Source organism: Cyrtonyx montezumae, unplaced genomic scaffold, assembly GCF_038088225.1.
Source record: "Cyrtonyx montezumae isolate F1298 unplaced genomic scaffold, pur_monq_1.0 scaffold_6, whole genome shotgun sequence".
Classification (NCBI taxonomy): Eukaryota; Metazoa; Chordata; class Aves; order Galliformes; family Odontophoridae; genus Cyrtonyx; species Cyrtonyx montezumae.
Window position 1 is genome coordinate 1,509,385 of NW_027072067.1, and position 19,874 is coordinate 1,529,258.

General features: G+C 43.0%; 1 protein-coding gene across 3 annotated transcripts in view; it reads left to right on the plus strand.

Moving 5' to 3' along the window:
* The window catches only part of PRKCD (protein kinase C delta), a 62,759-nt gene extending 43,971 nt beyond the window's left edge, over positions 1–18,788 (plus strand). For 2 of the 3 annotated variants that reach the window (XM_065749519.1, XM_065749517.1), the window contains exons 5-18: positions 4,652–4,808; positions 5,307–5,338; positions 6,058–6,143; positions 6,890–7,019; positions 7,643–7,743; positions 8,903–8,999; positions 10,863–10,996; positions 11,705–11,878; positions 12,233–12,324; positions 13,630–13,692; positions 15,134–15,272; positions 16,074–16,262; positions 16,926–17,054; positions 18,277–18,788. In XM_065749519.1, coding sequence (XP_065605591.1) covers positions 4,652–4,808; positions 5,307–5,338; positions 6,058–6,143; positions 6,890–7,019; positions 7,643–7,743; positions 8,903–8,999; positions 10,863–10,996; positions 11,705–11,878; positions 12,233–12,324; positions 13,630–13,692; positions 15,134–15,272; positions 16,074–16,262; positions 16,926–17,054; positions 18,277–18,435 — 1,682 coding nt within the window. In that variant the 3' untranslated portion in view covers positions 18,436–18,788. The remainder of the gene's footprint in view (positions 1–4,651; positions 4,809–5,306; positions 5,339–6,057; positions 6,144–6,889; positions 7,020–7,642; positions 7,744–8,902; positions 9,000–10,862; positions 10,997–11,704; positions 11,879–12,232; positions 12,325–13,629; positions 13,693–15,133; positions 15,273–16,073; positions 16,263–16,925; positions 17,055–18,276) is intronic. The other variant, XM_065749520.1, reaches the window with a different exon arrangement.
* Positions 18,789–19,874: the final 1,086 nt, after the last annotated feature.

Below are 19,874 nucleotides of genomic sequence, written 5' to 3' on the forward strand. Positions count from 1 at the left end.
CAAGAAAGGAGTTTGTACGGCGCTCGGGTGAATCTGTTGTCACCTGGTTGCTGCGGTGTTGGGACAACGGTGCCAGCAGCGTGTCCCTAGATGTCAACGAAGCCCGCCAACTGGGAAGCATTGCTCGAGACCCAGCTATTGACAGAGGAATTGGCAGATGTCTGAATGGAGTTGCTACCCTCTGGGAACGAGTACTAGTGGCTGTAAAGGAGAGATATCCTTTCAAAGATGATCTGGAGCCTAAGGTGGAAAGATGGAACACCGTGGAGAAAGGCATCCAATTTTTGAGAGAAACAGCCATAGTAGAGATGCTGTATGATCCCAATTTCGTCCCTAACAATCCACACCAGGACCGTGATCCTGATAGAGTAAGGTGCACACCTGATGTATATCGCAAGCTCTCAAAAACAGCACCAGAGAGGTACGCAAGTACACTGGTAGCAATGTTCCATAGATTTGAGGGTCAGGACAGAAGACTCCCAGTTTATGAATTGACTATTACACTCCAAAACTTTGAGCAACAGTTTCCACCATCACGTGCTTCCATTGCAGCTATAGTAGCAGAAGAAGTAGGTGAGATGAAGAAGACACAGAAAACTATACTGGAGGAACTGTCATTACTGATGAATAGGGATGAACCTGTGTCAGTATTGGAAACACCTGATGAAGACAAGCATGACCCAAAGAATCTGATGAAGCAATTGATGAAACTGTTGAAAGTCTCGGCCACCAAAGGCAACCGCCTCTCTGCACGAGCAAATGACAGCAGTAACATCATGTCACGTGTGGCCATGTGGAGCTTCTTACAAGAAAACGGAGAGGACATGAGGAAGTGGCATAAAAAACCCACTCCTGCACTGCGAGCACGGGTGAGAGAACTACAGCAGAGATCAGCCACCAATGAAATTGCTCCCGTCACTGCAGGTAACCAATAGAGGGGCCCTCCCCTCAGCCAGGGGAGGGAAAGGGATAATAGGGTGTATTGGACTGTGTGGATTCAATGGCCTGGCACATTAGAGCCACAAAGATATAAGGCACTGGTGGACACTGGTGCACAGTGCACTCTGATGCCCCCGAGTTATAAAGGGACAGAATTGATTCCTATTTCTGGAGTGACTGGGGGTTCTCAGGAACTGTCTGTGTTGGAGGCAGAAATAAGCCTCACCGGTAAAACCTGGCAGAAGCATCCCATAGTGACTGGACAGGGGGCTCCATGCATACTTGGTATTGACTATCTCAGAAGGGGACATTTCAAGGACCCCAAGGGATACCAATGGGCTTTTGGAATAGCTGCTGTAGATGCAGACAACATTCAGCAGCTGTCTGTTTTACCTGGCCTGTCAGAAGATCCGTCTGTTGTGGGGGTACTGAAAGTGAAAGAGCAGCATGTACCTATCGCTACAAAAACAGTGCACAGACAGCAGTACCGCACCAACAGGGATTCCTTGCTCCCCATTCATAACTTGATCCGTCAGCTAGAGAGCCAGGGAGTGATCAGCAAGACTCACTCACCTTTTAACAGCCCCATATGGCCGGTGCATAAAGCCAGTGGAGAATGGAGGCTGACGGTAGATTACCGTGGCCTGAATGAAGTCACACCCCCACTGAGTGCTGCTGTGCCAGATATGTTGGAGCTGCAATATGAACTGGAGTCAAAAGCAGCCAAGTGGTATGCCACCATTGGCATTGCCAATGCATTCTTTTCTATTCCTTTGGCCACAGAGTGCAGACCACAGTTTGCTTTCACCTGGAGGGGCGTTCAGTACACCTGGAACCGTTTGCCCCAGGGGTGGAAACACAGCCCAACCATCTGCCATGGGCTGATTCAAACCACACTGGAACAGGGTGGGGCACCTGAGCACCTCCAGTACATTGATGACATTGTTGTGTGGGGTAATACAGCAGGGGAAGTTTTTAAAAAGGGAGAGCGAATCTAAATTCTTCTGGGTGCTGGTTTTGCTATTAAACGGAGCAAAGTGAAGGGATCTGCCCAAGAAATTCAGTTCCTGGGAGTAAAATGGCAAGATGGACGTCGTCACATTCCAGGAGATGTGATTGACAAAATCACCAGTATGTCACCACCCACTAGCAAGAAAGAGACACAGTCTTTTCTAGGTGTAGTAGGTTTTTGGAGGATGCACATCCCAAACTACAGCCTCATTGTAAGCCCCCTCTATCAGGTGACCCGAAAAAAGAATAATTTTGCATGGGGTCCTGAACAGCAGCAGGCCTTTGAGCAAATTAAGCAGGAGATAGCCCGTGCTGTGGCCCTGGGGCCAGTACGGATGTGACAAGATGTAAAGAACATCCTCTACACTGCTGCTGGAGAGAAAGGTCCCACTTGGAGTCTGTGGCAAAGAGCCTCTGGGGAGACCCGAGGCTGACCCCTTGGATTTTGGAGCAGAGCGTACAGGGGTTCAGAGGAGTGCTACACTCCAACTGAGAAGGAGATTTTGGCAGCATACGAGGGGGTTCGGGCTGCCTCTGATGTAATTGGTACTGAGACACAGCTCCTCCTGGCACCTCGACTGCCAGTGCTGAATTGGATGTTCAAAGGAAAGGTTCCCCCCACCCATCATGCTACCGATGCCACCTGGAGTAAGTGGATTGCACTGATACACAGCGAGCTCGGATGGGGAACCTCAACCATCCAGGAATCCTGGAGGTGATCATGGACTGGCCTGAAGGCAAGAAATTTGGAACATCCCCATCAGAGGAGATACCACGTGCTAAAGAGGCCCCACCATATAACGAACTACCAGAGAATGAAAAGATGTATGCCCTCTTCACTGATGGATCGTGTTGTATCGTTGGGAAGCATCGCAGATGGAAGGCTGCTGTGTGGAGCCCCACACGACGAGTTGCAGAGGCCACCGAAGGAGAAGGAGAGTCAAGCCAATTTGCGGAGGTAAAGGCCGTCCAGCTGGCCTTAGATGTGGCTGAACGGGAGAGGTGGCCAATGCTGTATCTTTACACTGACTTTTGGATGGTGGCAAATGCTTTATGGGGGTGGTTGCAGCAGTGGGAACAGGACAACTGGCAACGGAAGGGTAAACCTATTTGGGCTGCTGAACTGTGGAAAGACATTGCTGCCCGAACAAAAAGGTTGGGTGTAAAGGTGCGTCACGTAGATGCTCATGTGCCCAAGAATTGAGCTACTGAAGAGCAGAAAAATAACCATCAGGTAGATCGAGCTGCCAAAATTGAGGTGTCTCAGATAGACTTGGACTGGCAGAACAAAGGAGAGCTATTTTTAACTCAGTGGGCCCATGAGACCTCAGGCCATCAAGGAAGGGATGCGACCTGTAAGTGGGCTAGAGACCGAGGGGTGGACTTAACTATGGATGCCGTTGCACAGGTTATCCATGACTGTGACACATGTGCCATAATTAAACAGGCCAAGAGGATGAAACCCCTCTGGCAGGAAGGGTGATAACACCGTGACAAGCAGTCAGAGCTGATGGTTTCTCCAGGTTCCAGTAAATGCAGAAGGATCAGCCCTTTTTATTCCAAAAGACAGTGCACATTACCCACTGAGGGCTGCATCTTCAACTTTGTCTTCAGCGGGGAATTCACATGTCACCACTCCATGGACTGCTCTTTTGACTCTGGCTCATAGTAGTGATGTGTCATCTCATCACTGGTAATGATGCAAATCAGGAAGCTCTCTTTCAGCCTTGTATTGGTTCAGTACATACGGTGTTCTGTCTGCTCTTGGGTGAGCATTTATGGGGACCCACTTGCTACAAACTTTGCAGTATTTCTGTGGTGGTGCCATCATTTTCAACTACTTGAAGCAGATATTCAGCTCTGTACACTGGTCATAACTTGCAGATTCACTTGGATGACATGATTGAGACATTCTTCATTTCATGGTGTGACAGCTGTGCTTGGCTGCCTGGAACACGGCTGGTCTTTCATGTTGCTGGCACCACTGGTGAAACACACCCCCTAACCGTGATTACATCCACCTTTTGGTTTCCATTAACATTAATCACGCATTAATAAGTGTCAGTGGGTGTAAGTTTTCTGCATGGAGAAACAGTGACACCCCTTAGTGATTGTGACATTGGAGACTCACTTCTGTAGTCCAAACTGGGAACCTTCCTTGGAAATGAGTAGAAATAACTATAACCAGTGATGAAGGGCCTGTATGGACTGGTTCTCAGCCAACTCCTGAAGGCCTGAGGAAAGTCATACCTCAAAATGAAACAGGCGTGCGGTCCAGTAATGGCTCAGAAGGCATGCAGAGAGTGAAAAGGTTTCTACTGATGGAGAAGACATCATTCTTCCAAAACAGCATTATTTCTTTTTAATATATAACGTATTAGGGTGTATAGTTCCTCAAGAAACATTTTTAATTGTCATTTCTCTAGTGAGCCTTTACTATTTTTCTACTGGCAATTTCATTTGCTGAAGGCTTCCTCTGAGTGAGCAGGAATGGGAACTGCCTGCAGAAAGAATATGAAGACTTCTTAGGAGCCAGCACATTCCTGTGACCCACCCTTGTTGGACTGAATGTCTGCAAGGATGGAGGTGTAAATTGGAAACACAAGCTGGGAACAGAAGACAAAGCAACATTTTGGAGAAACAAATAGTCTTTGTAATAACTTAAAAGTATGTCTTCACATCTTCCTCCTTCTCCCCTTAGATTGCAGACAGTCGATGAGGGAAGAAGAGGGAACAGTAACTATCAACAGGAGAGGAGCTATCAAGCAAGCAAAAATCCACTACATCAAAAATCATGAATTTATCGCTACCTTCTTTGGACAGCCCACATTTTGTTCTGTCTGCAAAGAGTTTGTATGGTAAGAAGGAAATGCTAAACTTCCCCCACCCCCACAGGATAAATAACTGTAAAATTGACCTCATGTATATTGAAATAAAAGACAGATGTGAATTCATCTGTAGTATGAGTTGGAAATTACTTTCTCAGACTCTGAGATGTGAAGTAGCCAATAGCAGAATAAAGTCCTATCAAGAGCAAGAAGCTGGATCCATTTTTTAGGAAGATCATATTAGTAGTAAGCCAATTCAGGGGGAATTTCCATGTGATTGAAGTTTTGTTTTCTGTATTCTACTAACGTGATAGTCTTTCAGAATATACTACCTTTCTTTCTAAGCCTTGCCTTCCTAAGGCAGAGAGTTCTGAATACCAGAACTTAGACCAGTTTATTAATTGGAACAAATATTCCCATGGAGGAAGAAATGGATGGGACAGCGAAAACAGAAAAGTGTTTTGTTTTTTCTTTTATTCTAGCAAGCATATGCTTATATGATTTCCTTCTCTATCATTTGTTTTTTAGGGGACTGAACAAACAAGGATACAAATGTAGACGTAAGTGGAGTTTTTTCTTTTTATGGTACAACTCTCTACATTATTTTATAGATGTAATTTATTTTATAGATCCAGCAGTTAGTGTTGAAAATAAAACAATAAATTTAAAATAAAAATAAAACAATAATTTTAAAATTAAAATAAAACAATAAATGTAAATTTGCACAAACATAGATGTTAGTAGATGATAAACATAAATTTTATGTGATAACCTAAAATTGTCTAGTTGTGATTCCTACCTGAAATTTTAGTACCAAGATTTAGACAGAACGATTCTTCTAATGTGTGTGTAACAAACTGGAGAAGCTGCACTCACATGTGACAGCAGCTTTTGTGATACCTTTTCTAAAATAAATTACAGTTATTGATGGATTTTACAACTGAATTCAGAAGTACTTCCTAACTTAGCATAGATGTCTGCATGTTATTCCAAACAGCAGTGGAGGAATCAAAGAGGATCACAAGCCTGATGTTGTCCTCGTATTATTGAATTCTGGTGGCATTATCTAATGGAGACAGGTTTCAATTAGAAATAGAGGTTATGATAAAAGAGAATGGAGGGGAAACACGTGTGGTAAAAAAAAAAAAAAAAAAAGTGTGTGGTATAATAGAAAGGAGTGTGTTTTTCATGTTGTGCTATGAAATGCAAACACCTCATTGCCTGTATTTATTATCTGAAGAAATCCTTTTTTTTTTTTTCCTTTGTGCATGTCATGAAGAATGCAACGCTGCTATTCATAAGAAATGTATTGATAAAATCATTGGGAGGTGTACTGGTACTGCAGCCAACAGCAGAGACACAATGGTAAGAGCTGGAACAATATCCTTAGAGTGTAACTAAATACTCTTGAGCTAACAAAACCTTGTGTAGAAAGAGCTGGGTCCATTCTGGAGGTACTTGGCTGCACAGTGGAGTTACTGTCTTCTTTTTAAGAAAGCGTTGGTGTATGTAGTGGGTGAAACTTTGACATGTAAAAAAAAAACAAACCAAAGTTAAAAACCTTTAAAGGAGATGGGTGGTACTGATGGGTGCTTCTCTTCCTGCTAGATGAAGGATATATTAGAGAGCAGGAAGGATTTTGGCAGGCTTCAAAAGCCTCAAATACTGAATTTGTTTCTCTTGGATGTGTTTTGTGGCATGGTGTATTTGCTTTACCTGGTGATGTGTGAGTGAGATAACATTGTTTTCCCAGTGTTTTTGAGTGTTTTGCAAATACTCTTATCTTTCATCTGTGTTATACAACATGAGCACTTGAAAGTGAGATTATTGTCAAGACCCCTAAAATCTCACACAGTTGTCTCACATATATTTAACTCACGTAGCTTCATGTTCACTGCTAATGTGGTAAGATGTGAACAGATGCTAAATGCATGTTTTTCAGCAGTAGATGCCCAATTAGGCTGGGATGTGTGCCTCAGTCCTTACATGTAGAATGTTAAGACTGGGGTATTCAGGATAAAACTGTTGTAGCTTTGTAATATCCAAGCTACTTTCTATAGAAGGCTGGTCCTCTTTTGGGTCAAGTGCCTCACCCATCTCTCTGCCCACAGTTTCAGAAGGAACGTTTCAAAATCGACATGCCTCACCGCTTCAAAGTTTACAACTACATGAGCCCTACCTTCTGTGACCACTGTGGCAGCCTGCTCTGGGGGCTGGTCAAGCAAGGACTCAAATGTGAAGGTATGGAGGAGGAGGAGGGAGGGCAGCTGGGACCTCACACTGCTTGCTCAGTGTGATCACTTTTCTCTCTTCCTCCCAGGAGAGATTAGCTATTGCCACGCACTGTGCATTTGTGTTACACAGAATGAGATTTATCATCCATGTGTTGTTTAAACAGCTTTTTAGTAAAGGGGGGCCAGCTAGATGCTGGGTTGTGTGACAGCTCTGCCAAGCTGAGTTTCTTATGCAGTCCAAACACATGAAGCGCAGGGTAATCTTGAGCATAATCAAAATGAATACTGGAAGTAGCTGAAATCTGGTGAGACTGACTCAGGGTAGCACCCAAAGTGTAGTTAAAGTGTTCACTGCAAATATGATTTTTGCAATTCTGTCACAAATGTGTAAGATGACCTTTATTGTGACAGACTTTGAGAAGAAAAAAATGATTTAAACTTTTTTTTGTATTTTTGTAGCCTTCATTGCTTTAAAGATTAAAAGTGTACCTTTTATTCATGATCATAGATCACTGTCATATTTGAGCTTGCTATAGCATTTATGAACTGCACGGAGGAAAAAGCCATTTTGTTGTAATCTCAGGTGTTATTTTCCTGGTGCTTGTGTAACTGTCCTTAAATTTATTTTAGAATGTGCAATGAATGTGCATCATAAATGCCAAAAGAAGGTGGCCAACCTGTGTGGAATTAACCAGAAGTTGCTAGCTGAAGCTTTAACTCAAGTTAGCCAGGTAAGGTTTATTGCCCTTTGTCATGCAATTGGTTGTTTTGAGAGCATTTTTGTTTTTTATTTTTACTTCATCTATTCCTTTTGTTGGGAATGGAAGTATAGAACTGAAGGAATGTAAACAACTTCCTCTTCTTAATTTGACCATAAAGAGACTAACAGTCATCTCAGCAACCTAGAGGTGAAGCTGAGGAGAGAAAGATACCACCTGGCAGTTCTTAAAAAGAAGTGTTTTCTCCCTGAAATGCACTTTGGTTCTTTGACATTGCCAGGGTTGTTTTTTCCCCTTCTGTTCATTTGTGTTTTTCTTTTGCTCCATCTTTAGAATTTCCCTTGAATCTAAAACTAAATAAGGAGAAATAGACCAAGTCGCTTCAGTTTTTATTAATCTGATACATACACAAAGAATTAGCACTGGAATTCCCTGGAATTAGCACTGGCCCTATAATGTACGTTGTAGGTGTCCTGCTGTATCATGGCTGTCTCCTGAGTATGGACTGCTGTTGACTTCTGACTTGGAAATAAAGATTCAAACACAAGCTCTGAAATAAAACAGGAAAATACATCACAAAAGCCAACAGTATTTCCTCTCAGCTGAGCCATTTCTAAGCCTTAACAGGATATTTACTTTGGAAACACTGAGAGCTATTACACCAGCTTTCACAACACAGAAATACTTGATCAGCTTATTAGCAGAACTTTATCTCTGAGATCTTCCTACATAAAATTTCTTTGCATGTGTTAAAGAAGGACGTCATACCCTGACTCCAGTGTCCAGTATTACATCTCCTCTTTCAAAAAAAAAAAAAAAAATGTGTCCAAAGAATGCTTTCCTACAGTGAGTTCAAACCAAAATAGTTCAAATCAAAATAGTTATTTTCACTGTGGATTCAAATTTTCTGTACCATCTGTTATAGTTTTTCAGCAAATAACAATGCAAACTGATTAGGATTTCTGGGGGTTGTTTTTCTTGCAATGAAAGAAGTAAAGCCATGGGCTGAGCTGAAAAAGTGTGGCTAGTCTATGAGTTAGAATTCTAGGAGAGAGATGTGATTAATAATTTAAAAGAAAAGATCATGCTGCCATGTTGCATTTACCAGCTCTTGTTATAAGTATTCCTGAGGCAACAGTGTCAGTAGAATTTGTGTTCCCTTCCTCCTCAGAAATCTTCCCGAAGGTCTGATTCTGGGTCTGTAGAAAATGTTGGTATTTACCAAGACTTTGATAAGAAACCCCGAGGTCCAGGAGGAGATGCAACAGGTGAGAAAAGCAACAGTATTTTCCTCTAGCCATTTGCCCACCAGGCTGCATGAACTGCTAGATCCAGTTATCGCTGCTAGCCTTACCTTTTTTTTTTTACCTGACCATGCAAAATGCTTATGTAACCTCTTGACAAAGAGCAGTCTTCTTTCAGTCCACGAGCAAACCCACTTTTCTGCAGAACACTGCTTGGGATGGCAGCAGGGGACAGCTCGCTACTCAGACTCCTCTCCCCCTCCTGTAAGCAAAATGTCACGTATATTGTGATGTATCTTCATTTATTCTCACAATTTAGAAGCCTTTGTGCAATGACACCTGCTATCAGTTTTAGGATTTAAGTAGCCAGAACACTAGCTGAGATTGAACAGCTGAGATAGGATTCTGGGTAATGCTCAAATTATCTCCTCGGGATCAGAATAAGGATTTATTTGTATTTTCTTTTTTTTTTAACTGTTGTTCAAGAGTTCTAGGCAGTTAATAAGTCTGGATTCAGTAAAATGATCATTTATGCAGAAGTAAATGTAAGAAAGATGTAACTCTGTATCAGATGGAAATCTCTGGGCTGCCTAAGAAATAACTGGTGGTTTTGGAGCCATGCATTGACATACTTCTGTTGCAGTGCCCAGTAAGGAAATTAGCATGATGTTATTTACCATATTTGTTCTGGTTTACCAAAGCAGAGCAAATAAGGTGGTTTGGTTGAATGTTGCAGCCACTGCTGTCCCTGCCTGCTTCAGATGTTGTGCTGCTTGCAGGCCATACATGGCATCATCTTGTGATTGTTGTCAGTGTCCTGTTGGTGACGCAGTAGATCTCTGCAGTAGGGATCCAAAAAAAGATAGCTATTAATTTTAGGATATAATCAAACTTAATATTTGTGTTCCTGCTTCTTAGCCAGCATCATCTGGTGCCGGCCAGAGCAGGGAGGTGATTGTCCCCCTGTACTCAGCCCTGATTGAGGCCTTGAGTACTGTGTTCAGTTTTGGGTCCCTCATTACAAGAAAGACATTGAGGCCCTGGAGCGTGTTGAGAGAAGGGCAATGAAGCTGGTAGTGGGACTGAAACTGAATCTTATGGGGAGCAGCTGAGGGAGCTGGGATTGTTCAGCCCGGAGAAGAGACTGAGGGGGAGACCTTATCACTCCACAGCTCCCTGTAAGGAGGTTGTGGTGAACTGGGGGTTGGCCTCCCACATAACTGCAATAGGACAAGTGGGAATGGCCTCAAGTTGCTCCAGGGGAGGTTCAGATTGAACATTAGGAATAATTTCTTCTCCAGAAGAATGGTCAGGCACTGGTACAGGCTGCCTGGGAGATGGTGGAGTCACTGTCCCTGCAGATGTTTAAGAAACATTTAGATGTTGCACTTAGGGACATGGTTTAGTGGGGAATATTGGTGGTAGGTAGGTGGTTGGACTGGATGATTTTGGAAGCCTTTTCCAACGTTGGTGACCTTATGATCAGACACAATTCAGATTTTTATGTCCTCAGACAGAGGGACTAACCTCTCCTGTTAACAAGCCACCCTTGTAAGGATCCCATTCTTCAGATTATGCTCTATATCTTTGTGATAGAGGAAAGTTAGGGCCTTTTATTTTTATAATGTATGCGTTGCTTAAACACGGGATCAGAAATGATCATATATTCCAATCCAACATTATCAAGTCTTCTTGAGGAATCAAAACTTGTTGTAACCTATGTGATTTGACCTGCATGGTTAGACTGGCCAGTGTTCCAGCAGCAGATGAACTGAAACAGCACGTCACTGAACTGAGATACTGTGTCACTACTTAATTCCTAGCAGGGGATCTGAGTCATGCAGTTTTTCTAAATATGCTGAACTTTAACCTCCCTCTTTCAATTAGCAGATAACAGCCAGTATGATAAGCTCTGGGAGGGAAGCACTGCCAAGACAGCGCCACGAATTGCAAGCAGGAGAAAATTCAATATAGACAGCTTTGTCTTCCACAAAGTACTGGGGAAAGGAAGTTTTGGAAAGGTATGTAGCAATCCTGCAGAGCTCAAATAACAGCCTTGCTTGATCTCTGCAGTATTATGGACTATTTCTGTTAACCAGAACTGTCTTACAGCCACTCGAATAGATAATATTTTAACAGAACAGAGTATAGCCATCCCTGTGAAGATGCAAAAAGTTATTTACCTGAATCTTGTCTGAACTCAGAAGGGATTCATACTGCACAACAGGTTTTGAATTATTTCATATCCAGTTAGAGGAATTGCCCTTTGTCCAAAAGGATACTTCGTGCTCATATGCTCTGTATAGAAATGGGCTCAGTGCAATGGGAGGGGATATGTGGGAGGGCAGCGTGACCTTCCACTCCTGTCTGCCTCTGCCCCGTGCATGTCCAGCAGTGGTGGGACCTCCTCAGGTTCTGTCCTCTGCTGGCTGTGATATTCCAGCTTCAGTGAAAAAACAGGCATTATGTGTCCACTGCTTACGCTATCACAGGACAGAAAAGCTGCCCTGACAGCTGCTCTGCCTGCACTATGTGGTCTTTGTACCCTATTTCCTCTTAGCTACAGCCATCAGTTTCACCTTCCCAAATCTCACCCATCTTTCCCATTTATGTAGTTGTTTAGTTATCATGGTGTTTGCTGTAAATGCCCTTGGCTTTCCCTTAACTGATACCATCAGCCACAGTCTTTCCTACACATGCTGTGATCTCATCTATTGTTTCATTTGTAGGTTCTGCTTGCTGAGCTAAAAGGAAAGAATGAATTCTTTGCTATCAAAGCTCTGAAAAAGGATGTAGTGCTAATTGATGATGATGTGGAATGTACCATGGTGGAAAAGCGGGTCCTAGCACTTGCATGGGAAAATCCATTCCTCACACACCTTTATTGCACATTCCAGACAAAGGTAAAGGGAAAAAAAAAAGAAAAAAAGAACAATCTGGAGTAAGTGGCAGTTTAACTTAAACTCTTGACCTTAGCTTTATCATCTTCAGTGAAGGGAACAAAAATGACTGTTTTAGAGATAAGTCAGTCTGTATATTTATATTAAATCTAGAAGCCCACAGAATACAAAATGAGCTCATCAGCCTTATAAGACCATGCGGCTCAAATCCATAGAACCCTCATATACTCTCGGGTGCGTGAAACAGGTGAATATGTCAGGACAGGAGGAACGTGGCCACTTGGTCACCAGAAACCACTTTGCTAACGTTTGGTTGCAGTGACATCAGTGATGTTTCCATTCTCTGATTGTGAACAGGATCATCTGTTTTTCGTTATGGAGTTCCTGAATGGGGGAGACTTGATGTTTCACATACAGGACAAGGGGCGTTTTGATCTCTACAGAGCAACGTAAGTCCACGACACTTCAGTCCCTATCTCCATGACTGGCTCTAGTCTTTATGGTTTTTCTACTAGTCCTAACACCTGTTGCTGTCTTTCACTCAAGTTTCACTGGCTGATAGTTAGAAAATACACTTACAGGTGGTGATTTGATATGGTGGAGAAGCTCACAATGCTGTATCGAGTTAGATTTTCTTCATTTACACACCACTGTCATGTTGTGCTTTAAGGGATGCCTGTACATGAGGACACTAGGTAAACCACAACGTAAGCCGGCAATGAAAAGATACAGCTTTAGAGTCCTTTAGGAGAGTATTTTGATGGGAAAAAAATCATTTCCTAAGAAAACAGCATCAGAGGGGGCTGGGAGAATCTAGTAAATAATATCACTAGTACAGGAGGATAGCCTGCACCTCACACGTGATGTTAATAAAAATGGGAAAGTGCTTCAGTTAGCAAGTGTGATTTTGTCATTAACCTATGACATAAAGATAACCAGGTCTGAAGACTTTGAGAGATGCAAAAATATACTATCCCAACTGTAACTTTTAGATCAGTTTTTAACTGCCTCCCCCAGCAGATTGGCTGTAATTGTGACACTGAATGGGTGCCTGGAAAAATCTTAAATGTAATAGCGTAGGGTACCCAAAAGCACCAGTGCTATTGCATAACTGGACTAGAAAATGGTTGGTGCTACTGTGTGTTGTACTAAGGAGATGCTCATTGGATTAAATGTGTGCATTCTTGGGGGAGGAGAAGGCATTCCTTCAACATTTTCCTTGCTATCCTGGATTATCACCTCTTTTTTGAGATGGATCACCCTGAACCAGTGCTTCTTTTCAGCCTGTCTGCTGCAACTGGGGAAGTGTAGAAGGACACAGGTACTGAGGACTGTTTCAGATTTAGCTTTTGATGCCCCATCCCCCCTAAAGCAGTGCTGTGAATGTTAAGCTCCCAGTAACTGTGATTCAAAGAGTGTTTGTATTGCTCTATAAATACATACTAAAGTATTTAGGAGTAGAAAAGGGGCAGCATTCCACAGTGGAAGAGGAATGAAGCATTAAGGTTAGATGCAGTCCCCACTCTTTGGCGTTAGACACTACAGCTGTGTGAAGCAGGGTAACTCACAGATTACAACACCCATCTGTATCAGTACAGGTCTAACATTAAATATTGCATTGCTCTTTCTGAGTATTTAAAGGAACCTATAATAATTCTCACTTCGTGAAGTTCTGTGTTAATTCTTTTGACCAGCTGCATTGTGTAATATTTTAACTGGGCAAGGCAGACTAAAAGGTGTCTTGGTTTCTTCAGGTTTTATGGAGCTGAAATTTTATGTGGCCTACAGTTTCTTCACAGCAAAGGCATTATTTATAGGTGAGTACCATCTAGATCCAGCGTGGGAACGAGGAATTGCCTTAACGTTTCATGCCTATTTGAGTTACTGATTGATGTAGCAAGTAAAAGCTGCGTGTCAGATTTGATGTTGTTCCAAGGGCATTAACATGCCTGAGATGAATTCTGTATCTTTGTGTCTTTTCCTTGGCAACCAGAACGATGGAATGTTATTTATGTTACACAGAATCAGTTTTGGCTGTTATTTTGAAACCCTCCCTTCAAATCATGAGTCTTTTTAGTTCAGTGCTGACGGTGAGGGTCCCTGTGGGTATCAGTTCCTACCAGCCTTGTGACATCACAGAGCTTGAAAGTCTTCTGATTTTACCAATTAAATGAAACCACAGGATCAACGCTTCTGCCTCGCCAGGTCTAAATGTCAGGAACCAGATGCACATCAGCTGCTTTTTGCAGTAAATATCTGTATTACAAGAAATCCTGAGTCTCTAGAGCACTGTTTGTTAACTACCTGTTCAGGCAGCTCTTATTTCTAACAGACAACATCTGTGTGCGTGAGAGCAAGTTATGCATGGCTTTGTGTGTCCCAAGATGTCCAGTAGTGCCCATCTCCCTTGACAAGTAATGAGAAACACCTGCTGGAACATCCTGTTATCAGCAGGAAATCTTTCCATGCCAGATTTTTCTAGAGTATTTTCAGGCCTGCGTGTAATTGTCCCTACATTAAATGAGTGCTCCTAGAGGGAGATTTCACAGTATGGAATATTTTCAGAGAAACAGGACATCAGCAAAACCAGAGGTACCTTTCTTCCCGTCTCACACAGCAAGTCTACCAGTATAATCACAGAACCTGACTGGAGCAGTGTTATGCAGGTGATGCATGCCAGTGAACCCTTCACACCCCCACCAATGATTTGTGCAGCTAGATAAGTGCAGTGCCCTGTGTTACAGTGAGCTTTCCATGTCTCAGAAACTTAACTCAGGACAACAGCAGCAGATGTCTAAACACAGGAGGATGTATGGTGCCTTGTGTTAGAGCAGGGGCTCTTGGTTCATGCTGCAGCTCACCCTTGTGGCAGTGTAAGTAGCTGATGATATAAGCTGAAGTTCCTAGGGAGAAAAGACTGCTCTGTTCTCATGTAAAATTTGCTCTATTCAAGACTTTCTTGGTAAGCAGAAGGGCTGCCTGGTTTCTCTTCAGCCTGCCCTCCTTGGTATGTACTTTTGCAGCCAGATGGACAAAAAACACATTGCAGTCAAAGGAAGGGAATGTAGCTTTTGGAAACTGCTGTTAAAAAAGGCTCTTGCTGCGTGGGGAGTGCAGTTCTGAGAAGAGGCACAAAGAGGGTATGGCACAGACAGTGGGCCACAGCACACGAGCCCCTTGTGCTGGAGCTAGGAGCAGGTCACAGGTGATTCACTTGTCTTTCAAGCATGCCATTTTTCTTTTATCTTCTTTTTGCAGAGACCTAAAACTGGACAATGTGATGCTTGATAAAGAAGGCCACATCAAAATAGCTGATTTTGGAATGTGCAAAGAAAATGTGGTTGGTGAGAACAAGGCAAGCACTTTCTGTGGGACCCCAGACTACATTGCACCAGAGGTCAGTATGTCACTGCCACACACTGCTGCAGCAATTTAATGCACTGATGTTAGTGTGGCCTCTGTGGTTCTTAGTCCCATTAAAGAAAAATAGTTCAAAACTGATAAAAAAAAGTCTAATTAGCATAAGAAAAACATTAAATCTGAGCTTTTCTGTAGAAGGTTCTTAATGTTTTAAGTGTTCTCTATCTACACTTCTTAAAGGAAAAAATAATGAGTTTTGAAGTGTAAATTTTTCAGTTGTTGAAAATCTGTAGCTTTCCTTTCTGCCTTTACACATGGCATGGGTGCAGGGCTCCTGCAGAGTGAGTGCGTGCACTGCAGCTGATAAACACACGTGCACCCATATGAACAGCCAAAATTCAAAGCAAAAACAGCTTCTGAGGAGACTCTCACAGTTAAATTCCCTGTGTTTATAGCTGGTTCTTATCTGATTTGCATAGTAGTCAAATAAGGTGGTTAGCTATTAAAAGCTATAAATGTCAAAGTCTGTTGATTAATAATCTGCTTTCATTGCTGTGTTCCTCCATTCCCTGTTTATTACTAGAGTAGATGTTTCCAATAGTGTGGCATTTAATGTTAGTGGAGGAAATTTCAGAATGAGAGCAAAGATTTGTCCTCTGTGCTGTCCACATTTCCACGAAGAGCAGCTGAGCTGCCTGTCAGCTGGATTTTTCCACCTCCCCAGATAAGCTAGTTACTGGAGATTCCTCTCAAACTCACACTTCTGTTTTTTGGCATGCACTGCTGCCTTTTACTTAGTACTCATATTTCTTCCCCTGTACTCTTTTCATGGAACAAGATTCTGCAAGGCTTGAAGTACACGTTCTCTGTGGATTGGTGGTCATTTGGGGTCCTGCTCTATGAGATGCTCATTGGGCAGTCCCCCTTCCACGGGGATGATGAAGATGAGTTGTTTGAGTCAATCCGAGTGGACACACCTCACTACCCACGCTGGATTACTAAGGAATCAAAAGATATATTAGAAAAGGTAGGCCTGATCATCCTCTAGTGGGTCACTGTACTGTATTTCTTCCAAATAGAGGTGTTCCTCTATGAGGACGAGGGCTGTGCAGCATGGGGAAGAGGGGGCTGCAGGGAAACCTGAGAGCAGTCTGTCAGTGTGTAAAGGGACTGGAAGAAAGAAGGGGATAGACTCTTGAGCAGGGTCTATTGTGACAGGACAAGGGGAAATGGTTTCAAATTCAAAGAGGGGAGATTTAGACTGGAAGATATAGGGAAGAAGGTTTGTGGATTTGCTTGTTTGTTTTTTACAATAAGGGAAGTGAGGCACTGAACGGATTGCCGAGAAAGGTGGTGGAGCTCTGCCCCTCCCTGACACTCAGGGTCAGGCTGGACAGGGCTCTGAGCTTCTGATGGAGCTGTGGGTGTGCCTGTTAGTTGTAGGAGGACTAGATGACCTTTAAGGGTCTCTTCCAATTCAAAAGATATAGGACTTTTTGAAATTTCAGCTTTTAAAGAGAGCTGTATCAGCTAGCCAGATCACTTTTACAGAGGAAAGCCAGGGGAGGTTAATACACATCTGTTAACTTTTATCAACTTTTGTTTGTTCAGCAGCATTCCCATTACTTCTTCCAGTGCCACCTGCCTTCTTAACCAACAACAATCTCACTTTTGCTGTCTTGTCTTGCAGCTATTTGAAAGAGACCCAACAAGAAGACTTGGTGTCACTGGGAATATCCGAGATCATCCTTTCTTCAAAACCATCAACTGGGTGACACTAGAGAAGAGGGAGGTGGAGCCTCCTTTCAAGCCAAAAGTGGTATGTGGATGATTCTTTGTTTCTTCACAGTATTGCAGTGTCCACTTAGGAGTGGACATGGTTGGTTTCTCCAACTTGCTTAATGCATTCTGACTGTAGTTTCTTCTGAAATCTTTTCTCCTCTGAAGTCTTCCTGTAAGGCCACCTTCCTGTGCAACCTATAGAAGCCTATTTACGATGACAGTCCTCAGGAAAAATCAATTCATAGTTCTGAAATCCATCCTCCTTCAATCTTCACATTGATGCAGAAGCACAGTGTTTTCTGTGCCTTGATATTAGCACTGCTGTTCAGCACTGCTGGTTTTTTCTTTTCTGTGTTACCACGTTGGAGAAGAACCAATGAAGTTTGGGCTGCTCAGCTGGTAGCTGCCCACAGGCATTGTCTGCACAAATACTAAATACTAAACACTCTAATACTAAATAAATACTAAATACTCTGCTGATGGAAACTCATCTGCGAGTTTGCAACTGGGCAGAAAGATGCATTCTCCACACCACTGATGCTAAAGCTGTTTGCAGTGCACGTGCCTAGTGTTATCTGAAAGGACATGAAGGTTGAACTACGCTTTACTCTGTGTCACTGCAGACTACTGCTGCTTAATACCTATTAAAAATCCAGATCAGTTTTCCTTCACCCTGCTACTGCTACAGATAAAATGATCTGGAGGTAAAGCTGTCTTTTTACAGTGTCCTTATATCCCAGACACAGAACAGGAGGCTTCATGGCCCATGTATCCATAGAAAGGCACTCTGGAAGTTCAAGGGTCCTGCAGACTGTAAGCTTTGCAAGTTCAGAAAGTAAAACATGGCCTTTAATAGTGGGAATTGTTAGGAAATGTGCACAGTGTTAGTTACCTGGACGTGAGAGCTGCAGGATGGCACTAGGTCTCCCTCTGAATAAATGCAGGCCTTCAGTGCTTCAGGAATTTAATATTTGTTAATGCTCAGGAACATTGGGTTTAAATGTAACTGCATTGCTTTTGTCAGTGGAGAGTCCTCGGGTAATTAAGTGAAACTTCACCACAGGTCCGGGTGCTTCTTTTCCCAGAGCAGCACAGTGCTGTTTGTTTTTAACCAACAATGTGTAGTGTTGCAGTATTGTTTAAAATAGGCAAGGAACTTTTCTTTCACTGAGCCCAGGCTGTGGTTTGAGAAGCACTGCTGCTCTGGAAGCCAGCTTGCAGCCCCTGTCTCACACTGTTGCTCCTTCCCTATTTAACAGAAGTCAGCAAGTGACTACAACAACTTCGACAGAGAATTTCTGAATGAGAAGGCGAAGCTCTCCTACAGTGACAAAAACCTGATCGACTCCATGGATCAGTCTGCGTTCGATGGTTTCTCTTTCACCAACCCGAAATTTGAACAGATCTTAGAAAAATAGTCTCTGAACAGAGCTGGACTTCAGAACAGCATTAAATGTTATTAACAGAGAACTCCAGTGTTAATTGCTCTGTTCCAGTGCTGTCGATACTTCAGAGTAATAGCTTGGTAGTGTGGTTAATTCTGTGTAAGTGCTGATCTGCTGGCAGTGCTCCATGCATGGCCGGGTGTGAGGTATGTGAATCATGTGCATTATTTTCTGTTTGGGAAAATGTAAATTGTTTGGTTACTTGAATGTAGTTATGTTTTATATATAAATACATATGCTGTATATTTTGCTCAAGACGTTGGAGAATGGAAGATGTCTTTTTAAAATAAGTATTTGAGCCCTCGGTTCTTTTGTCCTCACATAAAAGAAAGTTATATTAAACTTTCATTCTCTGCTTTGTTTTTTTGTTTTGTTTTGGGTTTTTTTTCAGAGAAATATCAAATTAAACAGCAGTTGTATTTAATACACAGTGGAAAAATCATTTTTAAGCCACCTTCACTTACAAAGCTAAGAAAAATATTTTAGAGCTACCTGAAATGAGGAATTAACAGCCTGAAGCGGATGGGGGCAGCGAGGCCCTTAGCTGTACATCTCGGCTCTTAAAAGTTAATAAATGCTTGATCTTTACTGGAGCTGGAAATTTACTGCCAGCAGTTGCCCCCCCCGTGCCAGGCTCTACATCTGTCCTTGAAGGAGCAGGGTAGCAGCTGCTCTGTCCTCCATCTGCACTGTGCACCTTAACCAGCTGCTGCACCTTCGCTCAGCACCAGAGCTGCAGTCAGAGGTGGGCACGCAGCTTCTGGCTGTGCTCCTGCTGCTCAGTCCCACTTAGCTAATGAGCACCCCCTCCCTGAACGTACACGGCAGTGTAGAACCACTACAGGAAGATAAAGGCCTGGCAGAGAAAGAAGATGTGAATGCCACTTAAGAGCTTCCAGTGCCCAACACCACAACGCTGAGCATGTAATCCCGAACCACAACCCTCAGCTGGTTTTATTTGTACATCTCAGAGCAGAGGCTGCTGGAAGCTTCATGCCACAACTGTATGTGCTAATCCGTGGTAGAAGGGAGCGTGTGGAAGAGGACGCATGAGCAGTGTAGGAGGAAGAGCTCGATTCAGATCTTAAGCCACTTCCTTGTCATCAGTATTTTACCTCCCTGCTCTTTTGGGCAGAGTAACTGCTGCTGCAGCCACGGAAAGAACACACAGCAGTGCAGGATGGAGCATCTGATCTTTATTGCTTGGATCAAATGTCAGTTACATTGTGCTGAAAGATTACAACACTGAAGGTCAACGATGTAAGAAAAGGTATTTTAATCTCATTCAGAAGAGTGCATCTGAGCTAGCGAGTGCGTTAACAGAAGGCAGGGAGACAGACACAGACACACAAGGCCGGGATGAGGGTTTTTACCCCCGTGCTGCTTCTGTCGGGGCTGCATGGCAGGAACAG